This window comes from Myotis nattereri (assembly GCF_964212035.1).
Source record: "Myotis nattereri genome assembly, chromosome: Y".
Lineage (NCBI taxonomy): Eukaryota > Metazoa > Chordata > Mammalia > Chiroptera > Vespertilionidae > Myotis > Myotis nattereri.
Window position 1 is genome coordinate 27,685,851 of NC_138094.1, and position 24,435 is coordinate 27,710,285.

Consider the following 24,435-nt stretch of genomic DNA (forward strand, 5'->3'; position numbering starts at 1 on the left):
TATCTCTCTATCCCTCTCCCTTCCTCTTTGAAGTCAATAAAAATATATTTTTAAAAACCTCACAAAACTTTCATTAGCTAAGAGTTTCAAGTGGCTGACACCCTGAGGGAGAGCAGGAAGAGTCCCCAACATTAAGGATTCTTGGCAGCTGCTGGGATGTTCCTGAAATCTCTGCCATGGGTTCAGCCTTCCACAAATAGCTGGGACCCCAAAGCAGGATGTGCTCTAACTTTAAACAAATTAAAACAACAAAGAGACACAAAACATCAACAGAAATACTCATATACAATCTTGATAGGCCCACACACCCCACAAATAAGAGCTTCACACCATGCTCTTTGTCTGTCCTGCCACAGAATCCACAGAATGCTCTGCATAAAAAAAAACCAATGAAGCAGAGCAATGTCTCCTGTCCCTGGTTAAGCAACTGCCCCTTCCCAGAACCTCAGCATTCTCTCCAATGGACTATTAGGGGAAATGTATTTTCTAGGCCTAGAATGTTTGTTTCCCATCCTCAGTGTGTACCCTGTGACTATGTGCTCAATTCCTTATACTAGAAATTTCTCACACTCCTCAAAATCTACTTCACTCCTCTCTGCCATTTCCCTCATTGGAGAACGGATTTGCAGATTAGAACTCTGCACTCGCTTTTTCCCCCAGACACATTTTAGTTACAAATACTCAACCTTTAGGATACCCAACCACTAAGGCAGTACTTATATCCTAATATCCCACCTTTGCCCATGCATGATGTTTGCCTGGTTGCCATGCGTGTACCCCTCCTTGTGTTATTTTCCCCATCTTCTGAAGAAAAACAGGCTTGGGCCGAAACCGGTTTGGCTCAGTGGATAGAGCATCGGCCTGCAGACTGAAAGGTTCCGGGTTCAATTCCGGTCAAGGGCATGTACCTGGGTTGCGGGCATATCCCCAGTAGGAGATGTGCAGGAGGCAGCTGATCAATGTTTCTCTTTCATCGATGTTTCTAACTCTCTATCTCTCTCCCTTCCTCTCTGTAAAAAATCAATAAAATATATTAAAACAAACAAACAAACAAACAAACAAACAAAAAAAACAGGCTTGGGCCTATTCTGTTGTCCATGAAGAAATGAGACTCAGGCAAAGAGGCCACCCAAAATCAGGCGGAATGTGTTTCCCCTTAAACCAGCCCCTCCGTCTCTGTGTGCACAGAAATTCCAGACGAGCTCCAAAATTGTGATAAAATGCCCACCTGTCTGGATTCAAATGACAGACTTGGAGACAAAAGTATGGCAAAAATGAGACTTTTAATATGGTCTTGAGAGCAGGTGTCATTTGTTTTAGGCACACCTTCGGAAGCAAACATAGCCTATTTATTAAGTCCCTCCTATGATTCCTCATTGGCTGAGTACTATGTTTCCTCATGGGTCACTGAAGTCTTGCTGTCTCTCATTGGGCCATTTAAAAAAATTGGGCCTTCTAGCTACCTCCACCTCCCCTTGTCTAGCTGAGGCAGATACCTCAGGTGTTTCCACCATGATGTTCTTTGCTCCTCTTCCCTTCTTCCTACATTATTTCTGCCCCGGGGGTATTCAGTAAATTCCGTCAATAGCTGACCATGCTGGAGATGGATTACAGAGGTCCATTTCCTACAAATCCTTATTGTTTTCTAGAATGGCTGCACCGATCAGCATTCCCACCAGCAGTGTACTAGGGTTCTCTTTTCTTCACATCTTGCCAGCACTTGTCATTTGTTGCTTTGTTGATGATGGCCATTCTAACAGATCATTTTACTTTGCATCTCTCTGATAGTAACTTTAAGCATTTTTTCATGTCTCTTGGCCATCTGTATGTCCACTTTGGAGAAATGTCTACTCAGGCCTTCTGCCCATTTTTTAATTGGATTATTTATCTTCCTTTTGTTGAGTTATATGGGTACTTTATATATTTTGGAAATTAACACCTTATCAAATGTATCATTGACTAATATGTTCTCTCATACAGTGGGCTCTCCTTATTTGGGGGTGGAAGTTTTTGAGGGTAAAGAGTGACCTCACAGAACTAACTTGGGGACATCACTCGCTGTTCCTAGCCCTTGCTCTCTCAAGATCTTCCTCCTTCTCCATAGAGATTTAGTTGCTCAAATCTCAGGACGGGTTGTAGTCCACTGTGTCTGCAGTACCAATCTCCGCAGCACTTTATCTGAGGGTAACTAGAATTTCAATTAGCTAAATTGTTCCTGTAAAAGTCTTGTTAGTCCTCAAAGATTGGCATCATCTTAAGGGTTCATAAATTATATACAACTATCATCTCCTAGTATTTTGAGGATTATTGAATTCAAGTTTACCAGTTCTCAGATTTCATCATTTGCTTCTTTATCTTTCTGAAGATCAAGCTAACATTTCTCTGCCTTCAGCTGATTACACTTTGATATTTTCTATAAAAAGAGAAAAGAGGTACTGTGATCTAAGCCCTGGGTTGTAATCCATTGAGACCTATGAATTAAAGTCCTGTGAATCAGCAAGGAATATACAAGTTGACCACGATGGGAAATAAAAGGATGCTTGGGGTAGCATTCTTCATACCAAAGATCAAGTAAAAACAACCAAATATCTATCAGTAACAGTGGCATCAGCAACAACCAATATGTGTTGACTGTTGAATATATACCTAGAAATTTTGAAGAATTAAAGTTATTATTAAATGTACTAGAGGCCTGATGCATGAAATTCATGCAGAGGGGGTCCCTCAGACCGGCCTGCATCTTCTCGCAATCTGGAATCCCTTGCTCTTAACAGCCCACCTGCTCACTCCTGTCTACCTATTCACTCCTTAACACTCACCCGCTCGCTCCTTACTGCTTGTCTCGCTGCTCCTTACCACCTGCCTGCTTGCTCCTTACCACTTGGCTTGCTGCTTCTTAGTGCTGAAGCAGAGGAGGGAAAGGATCCTGCCACCAGTACTGCACTCACCAGCTGTGAGCCTGGCTTGTGGCTGAGCGGCTCTCCCACTGTGGGAGCACACTAACCACCAGGGACAGCTCCTGTGTTGATTGTCTGCCCCCTCGTGGTCAGTGTGTGTCATAGCAACCGGTCATTAGGGTCGTTCCATTGTAACAGTCCCTGGGCTTTTATTGTATAGACTAGAGGCACAGTGCACAAAAACGTGTGCACTAGCGGGGGAGGGGAAGGGGTCCCTCAGCCTGGCCTGTGCCCTCTCACAGTCTGGGACCCCTCAGGAGATAACGACCTGCTGGCTTAGGCCAGCTCCCAGGTGGCAGAGGGCAAGCACAATCCCTAGGTGCAGCCCCTGGTCGGGCTCAGAGCAGGGCTGATTGGGGAGTAGGGGCGCCGCCCCCTGTAATGCACAGAGCAGGGCAGATCGGGAGGTTGTGATGCCACCCTCAGTCACACTCAGGGTAGGGCTGATTGCGGGGCTGGGGCACCGCACCCTGTCACACTCAAGGCAGGGTAGATGGGGAGGTTGCGGTGCCACCCCCTGTCACGCACAGAGCAGGGCCAAACAGGGGGGTTGGGGAGCTCCCCCTGTCACTCACAGAGTAGGGCCAATAGGGGAGTTGGGGAACGGCCACTGTCACACACAGAGCAGGGCAGATCAGGGGGTTGGGGTGCTGCCCCCTGTCACGCTGATCCCAGTGCCAGCAGGCCACACGGCTCCGCTGATCCCGGTGCTAGGAGGCATATTACCCTTTTGCTATATAGGATAGAGGCCTGGTGCACGGGTGTTGGCCGGCTGGTTTGCCCTGAAGGGTGTGCTGGAACAGGGTGGGGGTCCCCACTGTGGTGCCTGGCCAGCCAGAATGAGGGGATGATGGCTGTTTGCAGCTGGTCACACACCCTTCAGGGTGCGGGTCCCCACTGGGGTGCCTGGCCAGTCTGGGTGAGGGGCTGAGGGCTGTTTTCAGGCTGGCGGGTGACTGAAGCTCCCAACCGCTCCTTTTTTTTATTCTGGGCCAGCCTTAGCTCTGAGGCTCCAGCTCTTAGGCCTCTGCTGCTGAAAGCAGGTTTCTGGCCTTTGTTTACCTTCTGTATTTGAAACAATGTTGTGATCCTGCTGGCTGAAGCCCGGCGACTAAAGCAGGTTTCTGGGGTTTTGTTCAGCTTCTATATTTGTAACATAGTTGCTTAGAGTTGCAGCTCAGTGGCCAGCAGCAGCAGGCGGGGAATGTTGGAGTCCTCCGTCAGTGAAGCAAGCAAGCCTCATGTTCACTTTAAGCTGCCTGGCTGCCGGCTGCCATCTTGGCTGGAGTTAATTTGCATATTGCCCTGATTAGCCCGGAAGGGTAGTGATCGTATGCTAATTACCATGTTTCTCTTTTATTTGATAGGACTAGTGGCCCAGTGCATGACATTCATTCACGGCGTTGGGGAGGTCCCTCAGCCCAGCCTGCACCCTCTCCAATCAGAGACATCCCTCTCACAATCTGGGACTTCTGACTCCAAACCACTAACCTGCCTGCCTGCCTGATCACCCCTAACTGCCTCTGCCTGCCTGCCTGATTGCTCCTCACCTCTCTGCCTACCTGCCTGATTGCTCTTATCTGCCCACACCTGATGCCTGATCTCGCCCCCAACTGCCCTCCCCTGCCAGCCTGGTTGCTCCCAACTGCCCTCCCCTGCCAGCCTGATCTTGCCCACAATGGCCCTCCTGTGCCGGCCTGATCTTGCCCTCAACTGCCCTCCCCTGCCACTCTGCTGGCCTCCAAATGCCCTCCCCTGCTGGCCTGATCTCACCCCAAACTGCCCTCTCTGCCTCGGCCCCCACCACCATGGCTTTGTCCAGAAGGAAGTCAGACATCTGGAAGATGGCTGGTCGACCTGGTCTCATTAGCATATTACCCTTTTATTAGTATATATAAATTATATAGGATAGGATTGCTTAAATGAGGGGGGAGCCTTTTTCATCAGGAGGAGATGCTCTTCGCAGACAAAAATACATAATCCGTAAATCTGGACTGATAGGCAGCCATATGCACAATACTGCCAAAACAGTCATTAAAAAATTGAACCACTTTCTTGCACCTTACACCAAACAGCTGTTGCCCCTAAAACCCCTCCTCAGCCCCCACCTTAGGTTTTATCTTTGCAGTTCACCCAGTTTATGTTCTGGTTGGTTGGTTTTTATGCCAGTCAGTGTCAAAAGCTCTGCCTCCTAGGCAGCCATTGGCTCCTTGCACTTCTCCCAGATTTGGTTCCGATTGGTCGGTTTCTAAGCATCTCTAGGCCTATCTCCGGGCCTGATCAGGGAGGCAGGGCTGATCAGCAGCCCCCTGGGGAGGCTCAGAGAGAAACAGAGGCATGGCTGCTGGAGAAGCCCAGAGAGAAAGACAGAAGCAACAGCTGACCAATAGCTGCTACAGAGGCTGCGGATCAGACCCTGCCTCTCTCTCCAGGCCTCTATCCAGGCCTGATCCACAGCCCCCTCAGCAGTCAGTGCTGGGTTGCTGCATCCACAGCAGCTGCAGTCAATGCTGGGTCACCACAGCAACTCAGCACTGACTGCAGGATTGACTTTGGGTCAGTCGAGGCTTTGGTCATTACAGACCCTGGGTTTTTATATATTAGAATTATTGCTTTTAGTCTTAATCTATCTAATAATAGACAAACATGGTAATTGTCGTACCTTCGCTACGCCTCCTATGGGCTAATCAGCACGATATGCAAATTAACCACCAACAAAGACGGCAGCTAATTTGCATACTGCAGGCAGGGCAGGACAGCGCAGGCGCCAGCGCGAGCTGCCATCCCTGGCTGCAGGCTGGCCCCAGAAGCCTCAGAAGCTGCCCAGAAGCCAGTGATCAGGGGAAGATGGGGGTCCCGTGCCCAGGCCTAACACCTCTGGCAGAGGCATCAGGCCTGGGCAAGGGGCGGAGCTGGCGATGGGAGGGGCCTTGGGGTCCCCTGCCCTGGCCTGATGCCTTCGGCAGAGGTGTCAGACCTCAGCAAGTGGCCGATCTGGCGACCAGAAGAAGATGGGGGTCCTCTGCCCCGGCCTGACACCTATGGTGGAGGCGTCAGGCCTGAGCAAGGGGCCGAACTGGTGATCAGAGGGTAATGGGGGTCGACGCCTCTGGCAGAGGTGTCAGGCCTGGCTGGGGGCAGAGCTATCAATCGGAAGGGTCTGGGGCAGCTGTGCGCAAACTACAGCTCGCAGGCTGGATCCGGCCCGTTTGAAATGAATAAAACTAAAAATAGAAACGACCGTACCCTTTTATGTAATGATGTTTACTTTGAATTTATATTAGTTCACACAAATACTCCATCCATGCTTTTGTTCCGGCCCTCTGGTCCAGTTTAAGAACCCATTGTGGCCCTCGAGTCAAAAAGTTTGCCCACCCCTGGTCTGGGGGGTCCCCTGCCCAGGCCTGATACCTGGGCTAGAGGTGTCAGGCCTGGGCAGAGGGTGGATCCAGCAATCGGAGGTGTCTGGGGGTCCCCTGCTCAGGCCTAATGCCTCTGGAAGAGGTGTCAGGCCTCAGCGAAGAGACTATCTGGTGCCCAGAAGGAGATGGTGGTCCCCTGCCCAGGCTTGATGCCTGGGTCAGAGGTGTCAGGCCTGGGCGGCGGACAGAGCTGGTGATGGGGGCAGATGGGGGTCCCCTGCCCAAGCCTGAAGCCTGGACCAGCTGGCGATTGGTGTGAACTACAGAGAAAACACCTTTTCTGACTGCTCATTGGTTTAGCTCCCTGTATTCTACTGGTAATATTATTAGTAACTTGGGGAATTAGAATCCAAAAACATGATCTAGGGTTTTTCACCACACTCCTGGCGAAAAAAAAAACAAAGGTCTAATGCCAGAGGGCTAGGAAATGTCATATCCTGCCCTAGCCGGTTTGGCTCAGTGGATAATACCTTGGCCTGCCAATGGCAGGTTCTGAGTTCATTTCTGTCCAAGGGCATGTAGCAAGGTTGCAGGCTCCTCCCTGGCCAGGGCCCAGGTCAGGGCTCATGCAGGAGGCAACCAAAGTGTTCCTCTCACTTTTATGTTTCTCTCTCTTTCCCTTTCTCTTCCACATTCTCTAAAAATCAATGGAAACATATCCTCATGTGAGGATTAAAATAAATAATAAAAAATTATTGTTATATGAAAGACACATCTTGAAAATACCTAAAGAAAGTTGCCATTTTTTCATGGTGAAAGGACTGAAATTCATGTCGATGAAAAAACCTTACTGGCTGTGGTGACTAGCAGTGGCTGCAGCGGTGCTGTGATGGGGCTGGTGCCTTCCCCTGATCAGCCCGGTCACCTCCCATAAAGGGAGGCCAGACTGTGGCTTAGGCCCTATCCCCAAGGGGAGCAAGGAGCGGGCCTAAGCCATCACTAGGACATCTCTTGAGGGCTCCCGGTATTTGAGAGGGTGCAAGCTGGGCTGAGGGACAACCCCTCCACACCCCCAGTGCATGAGTTTCATGCACTGGCCCCCTGGTAACAGTCATGCACTGGGCCCCTGACTAAGGTGTTAGGCTTGGGCTGGACACCCTCCATGCTCCCTGCCATCAAGATTGCTGGCTGGCTCCTCCCTGACCCAGGCCTAATGCCTCAGGCTGAGGGTTTAGGCCTGGGCCGGGGCACCCCCAGCTCCCTGCAGCCACTGCCATCAACAATCGCTGGCTCATGATTGCTGGCTGGCTCCTCCCTGGCCCAAGCCTAAAGCCTCTGGCCAAGGCTTTAGGCCTGGCCCGGGGCACCCCCAGCTCCCTGCCACCAATCACTGGCTGGCTCTGCCCCGGTTCCCTGCCAAAGCCGCCATCAAAGATCACTTGCTGGCTCCTCCCCGGCCCAAGCCTAAAGCCTCTGGATGAGGTGTTAGGCCTGGGCCGGACCCCCCACCCCCATGCTCCCCGCCATCAATGATCGCTGGCTGGCTCCTCCCTGACCCAGGCCTAACGCCTCAGGCCGAGGGTTTAGGCCTGGGCCAGGGCCCCCCCAGCTCCCTGCAGCTGCCTCCACCATCAACGATCGCTGGCTGGCTCCTCCCCGGCCCAAGCCTAAAGCCCCAGGCCGAGGCTTTAGACCTGGACCTGGGCATCCCCAGCACCCCGCCACCGATTGGTGGCTGGCTTCTCCCTGACCCAGGCCATTGCCTCAGGCTGAGGGTTTAGGCCTCGGCCGGGGCACCCCCAGCTCCCCACGGCCGATCACTGGATGGCTCCACCCAGGCCCCAGCCTAAAGCCTCAGTCCGAGGCTTGGGGATGGCATATGCAAATTAGCCGCCCTCTTGGCTGTCAATTAATTTGCATATCTCGCTGATTAGCCAATGGGAAGGGTAGTGGTCGTACGGCTAATTACCATGTTTCTCTTTTATTAGATAGGATATCCAGTGACAAGAATGACTGGAATGACTGGTGGCTATGATGCACACTGCAGCAACCAACCAGCCTGATCTGGGCCCTGATTGACCCCCTGCACCCTGGCCATCCCCAATTGGCCCCAACACCCTGATTGGGTGTGGGGATGGCCAGCCAATTGCCCATGGCCCCTCGCTCCACTGGCCTGGCTCAATAGCCCTCATTGTGGCACTGGGCCTCTAGTCTATAGCCTATATAATGAAAGAGTAATATGCAAATTAACCATCACTCCATGACAAAATATGGTGGTGCGCCAAGAGGCAGGGCAGGATGCTGGAGGCGTCACCCCAGCAACATGAGCCCAGAAGGCAATCGGGGCCGCAGGCAGCACCCAGCAGGGCCTGCTTTCCCTTCTTGGTGGTGTGGAGCAGGCAGGCCCTACAGAGAGCAGAGAACCATGGGGAGTGGACCCAAGCTGTCAGTAGCACATCCCCTGAGGGCTCCCTCCCCCTGCCTCTGTGTACAAATTTTGTGCATCAGGCCTCTAGTATATACATATAAAAGTCTAAGCAACCAGCCGACTGGCTGACCAGTTGGCTGGTAGGTATGACATGCACTGACTGCCATGGTGCAAACAATGTAGGAGCTGCCAAGTGATAGCAACTTTGAAGAGTGCCCTCTTGCACTCCAGGACCACTTGGGGGATGTCAGGCTGTCAGTTTTGACCTGATCCCCTCAGGCCAGGCCAAGGTACCCCACCTGCTGGAGGGATGTCGCTCAATCTGCAGATGATCTTTGAGTCCTGCTGCTGCCCAGGGTGTGGCCAGCTAGGGAGGGACCATGGGAAGTTGGTTCCAGAACATGTCCGGCCTGTTTCGCCCAGTCCTGCCCTGCCAGTCACCTTCTAATTAATTCCCTTTCAATGTGCATGAATCCGTGCACAAAGCTTCTAGTTGTATTATAACCTAAAAAGTACATAAAAAAGCTGATCCTTATAAAAATAAAGATGTGTTTGATTTATGAAAGGTGCAAGACCCTATAGTTTGACAAAGCTAACAGTGAAGAGGCTTTTAGACCAGCCTGCAAATGTGATGGTGATCGTTTCTAATTAAGGTAGCCTTTCCTGGATGGTGTGACTCAGTGGTAGAGCCTTGCCCTATGAACCAGGAGTTCATGGTTCGATTCCCAGTCAGGGCACATACCCGGGTTGTGAGCTGGATACCCAGTAGGGGGTGTGCAGGAGGCAGCTGATCCATCAATCTCTCTCATCATTGATGTTTTGAAGGGACAGAACGGAACTTGAAAGAACTAAGCAGAACTAAGCAGAAATTCACCCTCCTCCCTCTCCAAGGACGAGGCAGAGACATGCTCTTCTCCCTCTCCTCTATCTTGTCTTGCAAGGCTGGGCCCTCAGCCGAAGTCGCGCCCCACCCACCGAGACTGACCACAAGAATGCTGGTATTGTCCTAACTCTCCCAACCACCCACCTGAGTGGACCAATGAAGCTCCAGAAATGTAGCTAAGGTCCTAATAAGGCTATCGTGGAGGACAGCTCCAACCTTCAGAATGTGATGGTCACTTCCTGACCCTTATGCTGTAAAACCCTGACCAATCTCTGTAACTCACGTCACCCCTAAAGCCCACCCCAAATAGCTAGCCCTATATAACCTTTGTTCTCCTGGGACACGCTCTCTCGCCTCACCGCTGCGCTGGATAGAGACTGGGAGCCAATTCTAGAATTGATCAATAAAGACTCGTTGCTTTTGCATCGGAGGAGGCTCCCTGGTGGTGGATTGTTGGGGACCCCGAGCTCTGGGCAGAACATTTTGGGGGCGCGTCCGCGATCCCCAAGAAAAACCCACGAGGGACACCACTCCGAGAGTCTGCTGTCCGAGGTAAGTGTATATGTGTTATCTGTTCTGTCTTACGCGAGCTCGCTTCTGTAATCTGGCCTGGTAAAGATCTAAGTGGACGCACTGGCGGGTATCGGGCAGGAGGAGGCAAGGGACGTCTTGCACCTCCATCTGGCGGGGTGTAAAAGCCCCCATCTGGCGGGGTGTAAAAGCCCCCATCTGGCTTTTTTTTTTCAGTTTTTCTTCCGCGGGGGTCGGAAGGCTGTTCTTAGGTGTCTTTGTTTGTTTGGTGTCTTTGTTTGTTTGGTGTCTGTGTTCTTTTGTTTGATTTTGTGGACTCACTGGACGGACGCTATGGGACAGACTCAAACTACTCCTTTAAGCATTATGGTCGTTTTAAAGGCAAGGGCTGGGCCAAACCTGCTTGCCAGCCTCAGGAGTGGTTTTCCAGAACTGCTGAGAACTTGGGACCTTGAAGCTTACTGAATTCAAATGATAAAAAACTTATGTCTTGCATTTTGGAAGGTTATTCTTAAAAATGTTACTGATTGAGAAAAACTTTGTGTTGTGGTAGCTAAATGCCTTTGCTGAATGAATGTCTGGTGAAAGTGTGCGAGTGTGGAGGGAGGGGGCCTGCCCTCTCCTCTCCTTTGTGTGGCTCCACAACTTTGGTCAGGCGGGTACCTGAGTGAAGATCTGTGAAAAAAGGTCACCCCTCCCTTATCTGTCTCCTGACACCGATCATCATGAGGTCGGGACAAAGTAAACCTGCTGTTCTTAATTACACTTTAAAAAGAATTTTTTTTAAAGGAATACAATAGAGATTGTAAAATTAAAATGAATGCTAAAACACTGAGGAAGCATGAGTGAACAGCTGTTTGTTTGTGTGGAACTAGCCAATTTGCTACCAAGAGGGGTGATTGGACGCAGTCTTAACTCCTCTGGTAGGTTCTCACCAAAACATTGGTCAAGAATTCTGTTCTGGGACATGGGTGCCAGGAGTGCCCCCACGCCTGTCTGGGGAGTTGTGCATTGTTTTGTTTATCTGCTCAGCTGCAGTCAGGGCTAGTCTACTGAGAGTGTGAATACGAGTGTTTATCTATTTTGGCTGCTCATTACTAGTCTGTGTAAAGTGAAAGTTACTTTGATTTATTTTGCATTTCTATTAATTCATCTGGCTGAACGTTTGGACTGGACCCGCGGTGGGCTGCAAGAATCTCTGGCAATTCTCAGAGTCTTTTGCTCGCCACTACAGAAGGAATCAGCCCACTTAGTTAATATAAATTTCTGTCTATCAGTTGCTCTTACCTGGGTTGTAAATCGCTGTAATTCCAAGATTGCTTAGTTCTAAGATTGCTTATAAAAGAGTAAAAGAAAAATCTGTGAGGAAAAGCAGCCTGGGCTGAGAGAAGTGGGAGGGTTGGAAGTTATGCTGCTGGCTGCAAACCTAAAAGGTCTTATCAATGAACTTAAAGGTTACAAAAAATAACTGTAAGCACAGTCTTTCTCTGCCCTGGTTTGTTCTTTTAACCCCTCAAATGCTGAATTAGACCAATACCTTCTCTTAGTTTGATCACAAAAGGTCTAGATATACCTTAAGAATAAAAGTACCTTTAAAATATGTTCATAACTATTAATCTAAAATTGCTGAATGTTCACTTTTGGTATTCATTAAAGGATCAAGGTTTCTAAGAATAAAAACCAAAAAAAAACAAATAAACTCCCACTAGAAAAGCAAAGAGGCACAAAGCTAGAATCTGCAGCCCCCCCTGCTGATTTAGAACTGTTTGCCAGGCAGACTCAGCCCCTGAGAGCCAGGTCAATGAAGTGGGGGCTGAATGCCTGAGCTGCCCACAAGGCCTGGAAGCCCCTGCTGGAGAAGAGGCTTGCGTGCAGTCAAGGAGAGCCTACAGGAGGTGCAGCAGCTGCTGGCGGGCACCTAGGTGATGGAGCTGATGGTGTGGCGCATGCTGCGTGCTGCAGAGCAGAGCTTGTGGGCAGGAGCAGCTGCAGGCAGAAGCCAGTGAGCGCTTCGCTGGTGGCTACATCCAGTGAACCCCTGCTTGAGTCCATACCATTGCAAAAGGGCAGCAGCTTCCGGGATTTGCTGGGGGACACTCTGGCTGGGCCCCTGGGAGACCCTAGGCTGGAAGAGGAGGGGTGAATATCTCCTTCCAGTGCACTCCCTTGAAAGAGGCCTGGTTGCTGCTCTGCCACAAAGGGAACAGGTAAAAAGACAAAAAGCAGGGCCCTAAGGGTTAACAAAAAAGCACTCTCCCTGGACCTGGGAGCTATCAGGACTTTAAAATTCTCCAAGAGAGGAGGAGTCTGATTCAGACTGGACAAAACCTCCCTGGGTTAGAAAAACCGGAGGCTGCATATTGAACTTATAGACTGCAGTTTGCTGGGCAGAGGTCCAAGCCCAGTTATATAGGGATTAAGCTACCTTGTACAGCAAAACAACTTTCTCCTGTGCCAGAATACATTTTAAGAAAATTGAATGCATGATAAACCAGTAAGCCAGTAAGCTGGAACAAGTAAAATAGGGAAACTGAGCAGAAATCCTATCTTCCCTAAACCAATAACACTTGGGAGTAAATGCTTTGCATTTGCCTCCCTAAAACAAAGGTTAAATCGTTTATGTCAATCTGATTAGTATCATTTGTTGTCCACACCCAGGGACAAATGAAGTTAGAAAATAAGCCTTATTTTGATTAGTTCCTTTATTCAGGAGGAGCCAACCCGGTCCCTCCCTGCAACATAAATGATAAAATGTATGTTAAGGAATTTTAAAATTGCTCAAACCTCGCTGCCTTGGGTCCAGTTCTGCATGTGTAAGAAGGGACAGAGTAAAGGCCAGAAGAAGCTGGCAAGGCCATCCAAACCACCCAGCCGCTATTGGCCAGAGCTGCCTGAGGCGGACCTCCTCTGACTGGCAACAGCTGACTCTGACTAGGACAGACTGGGCTTTTTGCAACTGGGCCCCAATGAGCCGATGGTCAAAATGAAGATCGGGGGCCAGACTGGGAACTTTATGATTGATGCAGCGGCAGAGCACTCGGTAGTTACTTCGAAGGTAGCTCCCCTCTCAGTACAGGAAGTCACCAATATTGGAGCTACCGGTACAGTACCACAGCTGCAGACTGTTCTGCCACCCCCGCCAATGTCAGTGAGGCGGCCATCAAGTGGTTCATGAATTCCTATATTTACCAGTTGACCTGGTCCCTCTAATGGGCAGAGACCTTTTAGCCAAAATGGAAGCAGAAACCACTTTTACCCCAGATGGCTCAGCACAGCCTTGCCTAGGTGAAGAGACCTCGCCAATGATCCTGTCCTTAGCAGTGCCAAGAGAGAAAGAATGAAGACTTTATACCCCCCAGCCAAAGGACCCCACATCTGTTCTTGTCAGGACCCATCAGGGATCTTGGGCAGTGTTTCTGTTATCTTCCAAAATTCCCCAAGACTCTAAGAGTACTTGTTCACAGAAAAGGTAATGTAAATGTTTATTTAATATTTATATATCTACTTTGGTATAAATATTTGTAAGATAAGTAAAACCCCCGGTTAGTTTCCTGGTGTATTCTGGAGCAGCCTATTCAGTCTTGACAGAGCCAATGGGACCAGTAACATCTAAAAAGACACCAGTTCTGAAAGCCACCAGACAAACTGCCTTTTTCCTTGGACATCAAAGAGGACTGTGGACCTCAGAAAGAACACGGTAACTCATTCGTTTCTAGTCATGCCAGAATGCCTGTACCCCTTACTTGGACGTGATCTCTTACAGAAATTACAAGCCACTCATAAGCTTGTTCGAGATGCCCTGCCAGTGCCACCTCGGACTCTCTACATCCTTTCCAGCCTGAGGACTCCATATGGGTAAAAAAAGTTCACGACCCCAGGACTCACCCCAACTTGAAAAGGACTATACCTGCATAAAATTGTACTCAGAAAATTGTACTCAGAAAATAGACTCAGATGATGCCTGCATCTTCATAAACATGGCTTCAGAAAGGCAAGGACAATTTTACCTTATATAGAAAGGTCAAAGAGTAGACTTTAGTCACCTCCCTAAAATGTTTGTATAGCCCTGTCATATCTCATGTTTAGTAGCGGAGGATTTGACTGTCTGAAGAGGCCATGATGCCAATATTATGTTCCATTGTATTAATGTGTTGTATTAACCTTCAATTCTCTTACAGGTTTAAATGTAACTGTAACTGGCAAATGTCCAGTCTCCCACACTGAGGAATATTGCTATAGCTATGTGTTAGCTGTCCTGGAAGGGGACTATGTGGGGTGACCTCCAAAAGTAAAGGGTGTCTAGCTGCCAAGAGGGCAGGTGCCCAACTGGGCAAAGGAGAATACCCATCAGGTTTTAGTCTCTATCGAGAGACAGTTGACAGTTGGCAGCCTGTATAATATCTTGTAGGCTTGTGTGACCATGCCATGTCAGAGGTGGCACAAAACCTCTACTGTAGAAAACTGGGAAAAGCCTGTTTGGAATAGCAGGTGTGAGGCATGGTTATGCATTTCTAAAGAACATAGGAAGAAGGTTTAATGGCTGGTTTGAAAGTACAAAATTTATAAAAGTTGTATACATAATTAAAAAAAAGGGGGAAATGTTAAAGGAAAATAAATTAAATGGTACAGGCCAGTAAGTCAGAAAGAGTAAATAACTTACATTCTGCCTCACTAAACAGAGGGTAAATAGCTATGCCAAAGTACTTAGAAAGAACTGATAAAAGAAATCCAGCAGTTACTGTTTTGTTATAACTCGGAAGAGTCCATGAGAAAGAACTAACAAGAAAAATCAGAATATCTTAAAGCAGATCAGTATGTTTTTCTCCTTATATAATTCCTCTGAAATTTGGCAATGCTAAGTAAGTCATGGCAATAACATTTCTTTGCATGAAATCAATAAGACCGGTTTTCAGTAGTGATTTTTTTAACCGGAAACTTTGACTGGAGTATCATATTTTAAAGAAACCTGTCTGAGCTCTGAAGACTTGAAGCCAAAAAAAGTGCCACAGGAAAAGCCTGGTATCCTGCTTGGGAGCCCTGAAGATGGCTGGCGCTGGAGCGTCAGGTCCATGCCCTACCATCACTGGCGGTTGGTCAGAGTAGAAGGGGAGCAATAAGGATGCCTCTGCATCCCTGCGGAACCCCCACACACTCTGGGCTGCAACGAGTAGGAGGGCTACTGAGATGGGCCTTAAAGCCTAGAGCGTGGGCTCAGGTGGAGTTCGTACAGGTGAGGGATTCACCTAACCCAGCAGATACTGCAGGCAGGCCTGATGGCAGCTGGATGGCTTGGCTTCTGGCCCTACGGGGCACATTAAGATTCAATCATGAAATTCCAGCAAAGGTAGTCAGTTACCATTCTTCTTGTGTTTATGCAAACATCAGGCCAAATTGAATACCGTAGATAAATTGGTCTTGATTTGGCTTTTTGATAGCCATAGAGGAATTTTAAGAAGAAAAATCCTATTTCAATAGAAGTTGTTAAAGCTTCTTTCCCTTCCACCAAACCAGTTGTTATAGTTTGTCTCTGCCAGGTCACAAGCCCAGCTCCTTCTGTGCCCAGGACAGCAGGGAGCCTGACTGGAAGGTGACCTCTGACTAGACACACCCACTGCAGATCACCCTCAAGAAGACAGCAAACCTCGGCGGACCCCTTGTAACCCTCCTGATGCTGTTGACTTTCGGCCCTTGCATTATCAACAGACTAGTCCAATTTGTCAAGGAACGTATAAAAGTAATTCAGTTAATAGTTCAGTCCATCTCATGATTGAGCCGGAAGTTCCAAGACAAGGGGGGAATGAAGGGACAGAACGGAACTTGAAAGAACTAAGCAGAACTAAGCAGAAATGCACCCTCCTCCCTCTTCAAGGATGAGGCAGAGACATGCTCTTCTCCCTCTCCTCTATCTTGTCTTGCAAGGCTGGGCCCTCAGCCCAAGCCGCGCCCCACCCACCGAGACTGACCACAAGAATGCTGGTATTGTCCGAACTCTCCCAACCACCCACCTGAGTGGACCAATGAAGCTCCAGAAATGTAGCTACAGTCCTAATAAGGCTATCGTGGAGGACAGCTCCAACCTTCAGAATGTGATGGTCACTTCCTGACCCTTATGCTGTAAAACCCTGACCAATCTCTGTAACTCACATCACCCCTAAAGCCCACCCCAAATAGCTAGCCCTATATAACCTTTGTTCTCCTGGGACACGCTCTCTCGCCTCACCGCTGCGCCAGATAGAGGCTGGGAGTCAATTCTAGAATTGATCAATAAAGACTCGTTGCTTTTGCATCGGAGGAGGCTCCCTGGTGGTGGATTGTTGGGAACCCCGAGCTCTGGGCATAACAGTTTCTAACTCTCCCTCTTTCTTCTTCTCTCTCTAAAATAAATAAAAACTTTTTTTAAAAAAAGACAAGTCTTACATAAATGATAAACAAATAAAGTTGGCCTGTGTTCACCTCTCTGTAGGACTGCCGATGACAGTTAACCTGTTCACAGAGCAAATAGAAGGATCAAATAAAGCGATGCCCCCCCCCCCCCCCGCAAGAAATCTTAGGGCTCCTCTTAACTAGGGTGATGAATAAAGTGCAATAGTTACTCAACCAATACAAAAAGGCAGGAGGAGAACGTCTCAGAGGTACAAATGGTAGCCACTGCCAAGCTGCAACAGAGATAAGGAAATCAAACATTCTTATGTTTCCATGGCCCCCAGGGCTGATCTTCAGGCTTGAGACAATAGTCTCCTTAAAGGGCCAGAGTCACGGAACAAGTCTTCAAGAGTTTAATACTTGCCCTAGCGCATTTGGCTCAGTGGATAGAGCATTGGCCTGGGAACTGAAGGGTCCCAGTTTGTATTCCGGTCAAGGGCACATGTGCTGGTTGCGGGCTCCATCCCCAGTGTAGTGCTTGCAGGAAGCAGCCAATCCATGATTTTCTATCACCCTTGATGTTTCTCTCTCTCCCTCTTCCTTCCTCTCTGAAAACAATAAAAATATATATATTTTTTTAAAAAGTTGAGGTTTTTCTATAATAGAAATGTCCTTTTTGAAGTCTTAGACCAGATATTCACTGTAATTCATCAGAGTCTTAAGTAGAAAGCCTGGAAGAAGGGCCACAGTGTTGGGGAGAAAGTGTCATGATAGGGAGCCAGGGCCACGCCATGGGGTGGCCTCCCTGAAGTGTCCTTGGACCAGGGCCTTGGGGAGAAACTGACTTGGGTCCTGGCTGTCAGCCGACTCTGCTTCCAGTTGGACGTTACTGTCTCCCTGAAAGAGTTCCTTCTAGGAACTCACATGGGACACATGAGCTGGGGATGGAAGTGGGCTGGGAGGAGAAGAAAGAACCAAAGGGAGGTAGCAAACAGTGAGAATGAGGGAAAAACTTGTGCTTTTATTTTCACTATTTACTTCTTTTTGTTTTAGGTTTTACTTGAGGTATACTTTACAGAGAGTGTGACATACTACCATGAAGTGTGCAGCCCAAGTAATTTTCACATCAGTCTCTCATAACCTCCATTCAGAATAGGAGACAAAATATTCCTGTCTCCCCAAAATTCTTTCATGCCTCCCCCACTCCCCAATAGCCATGAGTGCCTGCCCCTCTGCCCTCATCCTGGCCATGGGTTTTTGGGTTGCTTGCTCAGTATAAGGGTTTCTAGAGTCACCTGCGTTGTGGACCTTGTCATCCCTTTGTGTTGACTCTATAGTATTCCATGTATGAATATTCCCAGTCTGAATACCGTTCTCCCACTAATGGCCATTGGGATGTCCCAGTTTGGAGCTATTATGGGAGGTATTGGTTGCTATTCAGAAAGAAGGCAGATGTTTTCTCTGTACTGGATGGTCCTGCTGGAGCAGCAGTAGGAACTGTGTGCTTTGTACAGTTAGGTCTCTAACATGAGCTCCCCCAGATGGTAGAAGAGGGACTTTTCCCATTTCTCAGAGACCCACGCACATGGTCGCGGCTCCTCTGCTTTTCTCTGCTGGGGGAGCTTCCTTCTTAGAAAATGTCCCCAGGAAAGGCAACCCCAGGGAACCATCAGTGCAGGCGTCCTCAGGAGAACATTCACAGAACGTTGTGATGATGTCCACACATCTGAGATGGTCTTTACACCTTTGATCAGACTCCTCAGTCTGGTGAACAATGCGTTTCAGAGACCGGAAATAGACTTGAAGCAGGTAACACTGTTATGGCACTTTGACTATTATGACAGAGGACTGCGTCAGAAGACCCCGAATTTTGTCCCAGCGCCCCTCTAACCAGGACCAAGCCACTTAGACTCTCTCTCTGCAATCAGGCAAGTGGAAGCAGGAGCCACCTGCTCTGTCCACAGAGAGCTGCCACAGCACGCCATGCCTCCTGGTGCTCAAGTCTACCCTGCGTTTGCTCCATGGCTGCCCAGCGGCCAAGCGACTCAACACTCAGCTCACCGGGCACCGTGACAGGCACCTGCTGCTGTCGGCAGCGGATCTCCCTCCGCGAGTGCTGTCACCAGACTCCTCCCTGCCTGGCGCCCCTAGCAAAAGGCCTGGCACTGTCTAACGCTGGCCCTGAGCCAAAGGCCACATGGCAGCCTCTGGCTCCTGGGCGCCCTGGGAGGATTCCCAGGGAGGAGAAGAAGGAAAGTAATGCCACTGGCCTCAGGCACCCTCGCTGTGCTGCACTCGCGGGGAATGCGCAGGACACCTTCTCTTGCCTTATTCCTGTGAAATATTAATAAAGTGAGTCCCTTAAACAGTCATTGCCAAAGCACCCTTGATAGGGGCGTGGAACCCTTTTCCCCGCTTCCCCAGAGCAGACCCCGCCTGGTGGCCGCCTCACCTTCTGCGTCTGATCCTCATGACCTGTCAGATTGCTCTCTGTTGACACTGAAGGCCAAGAGGGGTCAAGATACCACTTTCCTCAGCCCCAGTGGTTCCATCATTCCCCAGCGTAACTAGCAGGAGGCAGGCGTGCTGCCCTCCGCAGGGTATCGGGTTCCAAAAACCAGCCCTCATCAGAAGTATGTCTCCCAAGAGCTTCTTTTTTCAAATAACCAGAGGTTTGACTCACTTAAATAACACACATCCTCTTTCAAACTTATATGTATCGTTCGTCTATTAATGAGGCCTACTTCAGAACAGATTTCATTGGGGGAAATGTGGTGTTTCCCTAGGAACCATTTCCCAGCCATCCCAGAGCTGCATGGAGAATGGATAAGACTTCGCCCAAGGCCAGCCCTGAACTTCCCACAGGAAGCAGGGGCTCCTTTCAAACCCCTGAGTGGGGAGCCAGGGTCTCTAACTCAATGCAGAGGTTGTGACTTCCTCCCAGGCCTAGGACAGTGTGCAAAAAATGGCAGGCAGAAAAGGGACATTTCCTAAAGAATGCTTCCACCACTACACTCTTCCATCAGAAGGAAGAGGGAAAAATCCATGGCCCACAAATCGGATTCAAAGCCCAGAGGCAAAGTTTCCATTGAACATTCTAGGGTCCACAGGCAACGTGTTTGGAACACATATTTAAATACCTGATAAACTTATGCCCCAGGGGGGAATTTTTCCAACACTGTGCTCTCAGAGACTTAAATACTCTTTGAGAAGAAAGTTATTTCCTGTCAGCCCTTGGATTTCTCTCCTGTGGCTCTAAATTAAAGCAAGTCTGTCTCAATTTTAACCTATTAATGATCTCCCCAAGTTATTTTTTTAGTATTGAGTCCTTTTAAACTTCTGAGGCGCTGTGAGCAGTTGTGCAGAGGGTGTGGGTCAGGTGTTCTTTATTTAATGTTTTTAGAGGCACTTCCCACATGAAAGACATCTAGTTAATATTAGCTGAAAGAAGCCATTAGTGAGTGAATGAGCTGAAGTTGTTGTCTCTCCTGACTTGCCTATAAGCATGATTTTGCAATGTAATGATTTGAGGTATGGGAGGGTGAGTCCTTTAAATCGAGACTTAAGAGGCAGAGTGAATATCTTAAGCAATAAAATAAATAAAATTGTACAATGACGTTTGAAGCATTTAAAAATTCTGTTAAGTATTTGATGATAACAACAAAAAGTTTTTAACTTTAAAAGTATACTATGATTATGCAAGGAAATGTCCTTTTTTTAGAGACTAATTTTGAAGTGTATAAGGATGAAGAAATGCAATGTCTGGCGTTTGCTTTAAAGTTCTTCAGAGAAAGAAAAATAGATGAAAAGAAGGGAAGAAAGAAAAGAGAAAATGGATATGGCAGAATCATGATAACTGTTGAGTTTGGTAATGAAAGGGGAGTTCCTTCCACTATTCTGTTTTTGCACATTTGGGGAAATTGCATGTACATGTGGAGAGGTGTTAGGGCCATACCATAGAAGGTCAGGCTGGTTGTTTTTAGTGGAAGTTTGAGAGGCAGGTGTGAGAATCCCAGCAACTCTCATTTCCACACAGTAGATGTATAGCATCAATTATTTACCCAATAATAATGAAGACAGGTGGACAGTAGTCTTTTGGGATTTTTTTAATGAAAGTTAATTAACCAATCAATGAGTCCAATTTGGACATAAAGGAAATGGCCACTTTCTGGTCAAAATGGCCTTGCCATGGTCATGAGTCCTTGAACTATTTCATAGAGCATCCTGACACTACTTCACCCCCATAAACTGCTCTCGTGGATTTGCAAAACTATGCAACCAGGAATTTCACACTTGTGAGACCTCGGGGTACACTTGGCTGTTGGGGGGCCGCTGGAAAGAGATGGTAAGCAGCCCACTCAACAGCATGAGGAAGGCAGCCAGAACTGCCACTGGCACAGTGCTGCCGATCTCCTGCCGGTCTGGCTTGAAGGGGATGTGGAAGGATGGAGGGAAGGGTATGCCCTCTTCATTCATCACGGAGTGGTAGTTCCAGATTACAACAATGAAGATAAATGCACCTGCTGTGATGCTCAGGACACCACAAGCAAATAACAGATTGCAGGTGTTGTCATCCTGACGCTTTCCCACGTACACTCTCCACAGGCCCATGACCATGAGCACTTTCCCCAGGAGCCCGAGCAGGCTGGCGGCCAGCAGAAGGTTCTGAGCGATGCGGATATCCAGCGGCAGGTAGGTGTCACTGTAGGTGTAGCGGTGACACGAGATGGGCCTGCTGTGGAGGTTGGTGAGCTGGTAAGTGCAGACCTTCCACATCCCTATGCAGGCCAGCCCCGGGGAGGGGGCGGAGCTGTTGTCCACGTACCACACCCGCCACTCGGCCAGGCCCATGCAAGTCATGGAGAAGATCCATCCTACGGTAGTGACAGCGAAACCCGCTACTTGGCAGTTGGCACTGTTGACCAGCGAGGTCATGGCCATGTATCCAGGGGAACTGCAAACGAATAGAGGGCATCATGAGGGTGGGACCCAAGACCTGGATCCCCCCACCGCCCCCCCCCCCCCGTCCTCCCTCTCCGCGGGGGTGAGCAGCGCTATATTGGAGAGGGAAATGCCATATTCCAGAATGGAGACACTTGACCCCCATGCTCTGCTGGTGAAGGGTCCATGGGCAATTTTTACTGAAAGCCTTAAAATATACAGACTTTCACCCTTCAGGGTAGCTAGGGTTGCTAAGTGGTTAGAGTGTCTTCCCAACAGGCCAAGGTTGCTGGTTCGATCCCTGGTCAGTGCACATACAAGAAGCAACCAATGAATGCATCAGTCAGTGGAACACCAAATTCATGTTCTCCCTTCCCTCCTTCCCTCCCTGACTCAAAAATCAACAAAAATATGTTCAAACTTTCAAACAGGCAGTTCCACTTCTAGGCATTTGTTGAAAGACCCAAGTAAGATTGGCTAGATATGATAGAGATGGGTATCACAGCACAGTGTGACATTGAACAATAGGAAACCATGTCAAACCCAACAATAGGGTTTGGTGAAATAATTTAAGCTACATCCATACAATCGAGCTCTACACCAACATTACAAGTGCAGCCAAGTTGTACTTGGTGTTATGTTTGCTGTCTGGCCCTTCTCATCTCACATAATGTTTTCAAGGGTCATCCACATTGCGGCCCCTGGGAGCAGATTTTTCCTTTCAGTTTGAAGAGCCGTCTTCAATTGTATGGATATACCATAGTTTGTTTATCCCTTCATCAATTTGAGAACATTTGGATTAATTTTAAGTATTGGTGCTCATAAATTCTGTTGCTGTGAACATGTGTCTAAAATTTTGAATGGGTGTATGTTCTCATTTACAGAGTGTGGCTAGCTAGGAGAGAGACCCGTGGGTCATGCTGTAACTGTATGTGTGTTTAACTTTGAACAAAGTACTAAGCTTTTTCTCCAAGCGGCTACACTTTTGCAATGAATGCAGGAACTGCCTGTTGGGAGTTTTTTACATTTTCACCAGCTATGAATTCAGGTTCTAGTTTCTCCACACCTTCTCCAACATTTAACAGTTTTTGATTACACAATGGAATACTATGAACCCATCAAAAAGAAGAATCTCTTACCTTTTGAGACAACATGGAGGAACCTGGAATGTATTATGCTAAGCAAAATAAGTCAGTCACAGAAAGACAAGTATCCCATGATCTCACTCCAATGTAGAATTCTATTATATAAAAACCCTGGGTCTTAACAACTGGTAACTACCAAGGCTCAAACAACCAGAAGTCAATCCTGCAGTAAGCACTAACTGCTGAGGGGGCTGCGAATCAGGGCCAGAAAGAGGCCTGAAGAGAGAAGCAGGGACTGTCCATTGCCTCTATGGCAGCTTTTGATCAGCACTTGCCTCTCTCTTTCTCTCCCAGTCTGGCCAGCAGCAGAGAGTCGATTTCTCTCCTGTCTCCACCAGGGTTGCTGATAAGCCCTGCCTTTCTGATCAGGCCCTGCTGATAGGCCCAGAGATGCTGACTGGTATAGAAACTGACCAATCAGAACCAAATATGGGTGAAGTGTAAAGAACCAATGGTTGCCTGGGCCTAGGAGGCAGAGCTTTCAACACTGACTGGCATAGAAACTGACAAATTAGAACCAAATTGGCTGGAAGAGAAGGGCAGTTGAGGGGAGATAAGGCAGGCAGAAGCAGTTGGGGGTGAGATCAGGCTGGCAGGTTATAGCAGTTGGAAGTGAGATCAGACCAGCAGGGGAGGGCAGTTAGGGGTGATCAGGCCGACAGGCAGATGAGCGGTTAGGAGCCAGCAGTCCCAGATTGCAAGTCGGACATCCCTCAAGGGGTCCCTGATTGGAGAGGGTGCAGGATGGGCTGAGGGAACCCCCCCCCCCACCTCTGTGCATGAATTTTGTCCACTGGGCCACTAGTCTAATGAATAAAATAAACTGATGAATGAAGTGGATCCAGAGATATGGAAGCATGGAACAGTGCAGAGTCCTGGAAGGAAGGCAAGAGAGGGTGTGGGGGTGGGAGTAATTATCTCAGGACCTTGTATGCAAATGCAGAACCCATGAACATAGACTAGGGTGCTGAAGACCTGGGGTGTGGGACAGGATGGGCTGGAGGGGTTGATGGGAGGAAAGGTGGGGCATATGTAATCTTTCAACAATAAAGATTAAAAACAACAACAACAACTGATGGGCAAAATAGATCTAGAGACATGGAAGCATAGAACAGACTGACAAATCTCTGAGGGAAGGTGTGTGTATGTGTGTGTGGCGGTGGGTGGGGAAATGGGATGAGATTAACCAAAGAATGTATATGAATAACTCATGGATATAGACAATAGTTCAGTGAAGGCCTGGGGTGGGTGCAGTGTGGAGGGAGTTAATGGGACTGGGAAAGAGGACATCTGTAATACTTTCAACCATAAAGGGAAATTAAAAAAAAAAAAGTAATGTGACCAAAGGGAAGATGTCCACAATATACCAAGTACAAGTTACAAACTTGTACGGAAAATGGGATCAGAGGGAAGGTGAGTTTTTAAAGCTATAAGTATTGTGCAGAATCACATTCATATAGAAAAGTGCACAAAATCTAAGTGTACAACTCAATGAACTGTCAAGGGGTAAATACCCCTGTCGCCACCACTCACCTTAAGAGCGATAATATCTCTGCTTTCTTGCTTGTCTTTAGTTTCCCACCTCAGCAGGAATCCCCAAACATCTTGGTTCCCTTCTGCCTGTTTTTCAAGACAGGAATTGTGCCCTCAGCATTCGTGTGCTAATGGCTTCCTTTGCTCTATGACCTCAAACTATGATTTCAGAGAGGGAGCGGAAGAGAGAGATAGAAGCATCAGTGATGAGAGGGAATCATGGATCAGCTGCCTCCTGAATGCCCCCTACTGGAGATTTAGCCCGCAACACAGGCATGTGCCCTGAATGGGA

The 24,435-nt window shown here is 48.4% G+C and overlaps 1 protein-coding gene across 1 annotated transcript; it reads right to left on the reverse strand.

Moving 5' to 3' along the window:
• Positions 1 to 20,811: 20,811 nt before the first annotated feature.
• LOC308512472 (claudin-34-like) lies at positions 20,812 to 21,459 on the reverse strand (the record flags this gene model as incomplete). The annotated part of the gene is made up of 1 exon (XM_081082206.1): positions 20,812 to 21,459. One exon carries the CDS (start codon positions 21,457 to 21,459, stop codon positions 20,812 to 20,814), a length of 648 nt encoding a protein of 215 aa, XP_080938332.1.
• Between the last annotated feature and the right edge of the window lie 2,976 nt (positions 21,460 to 24,435).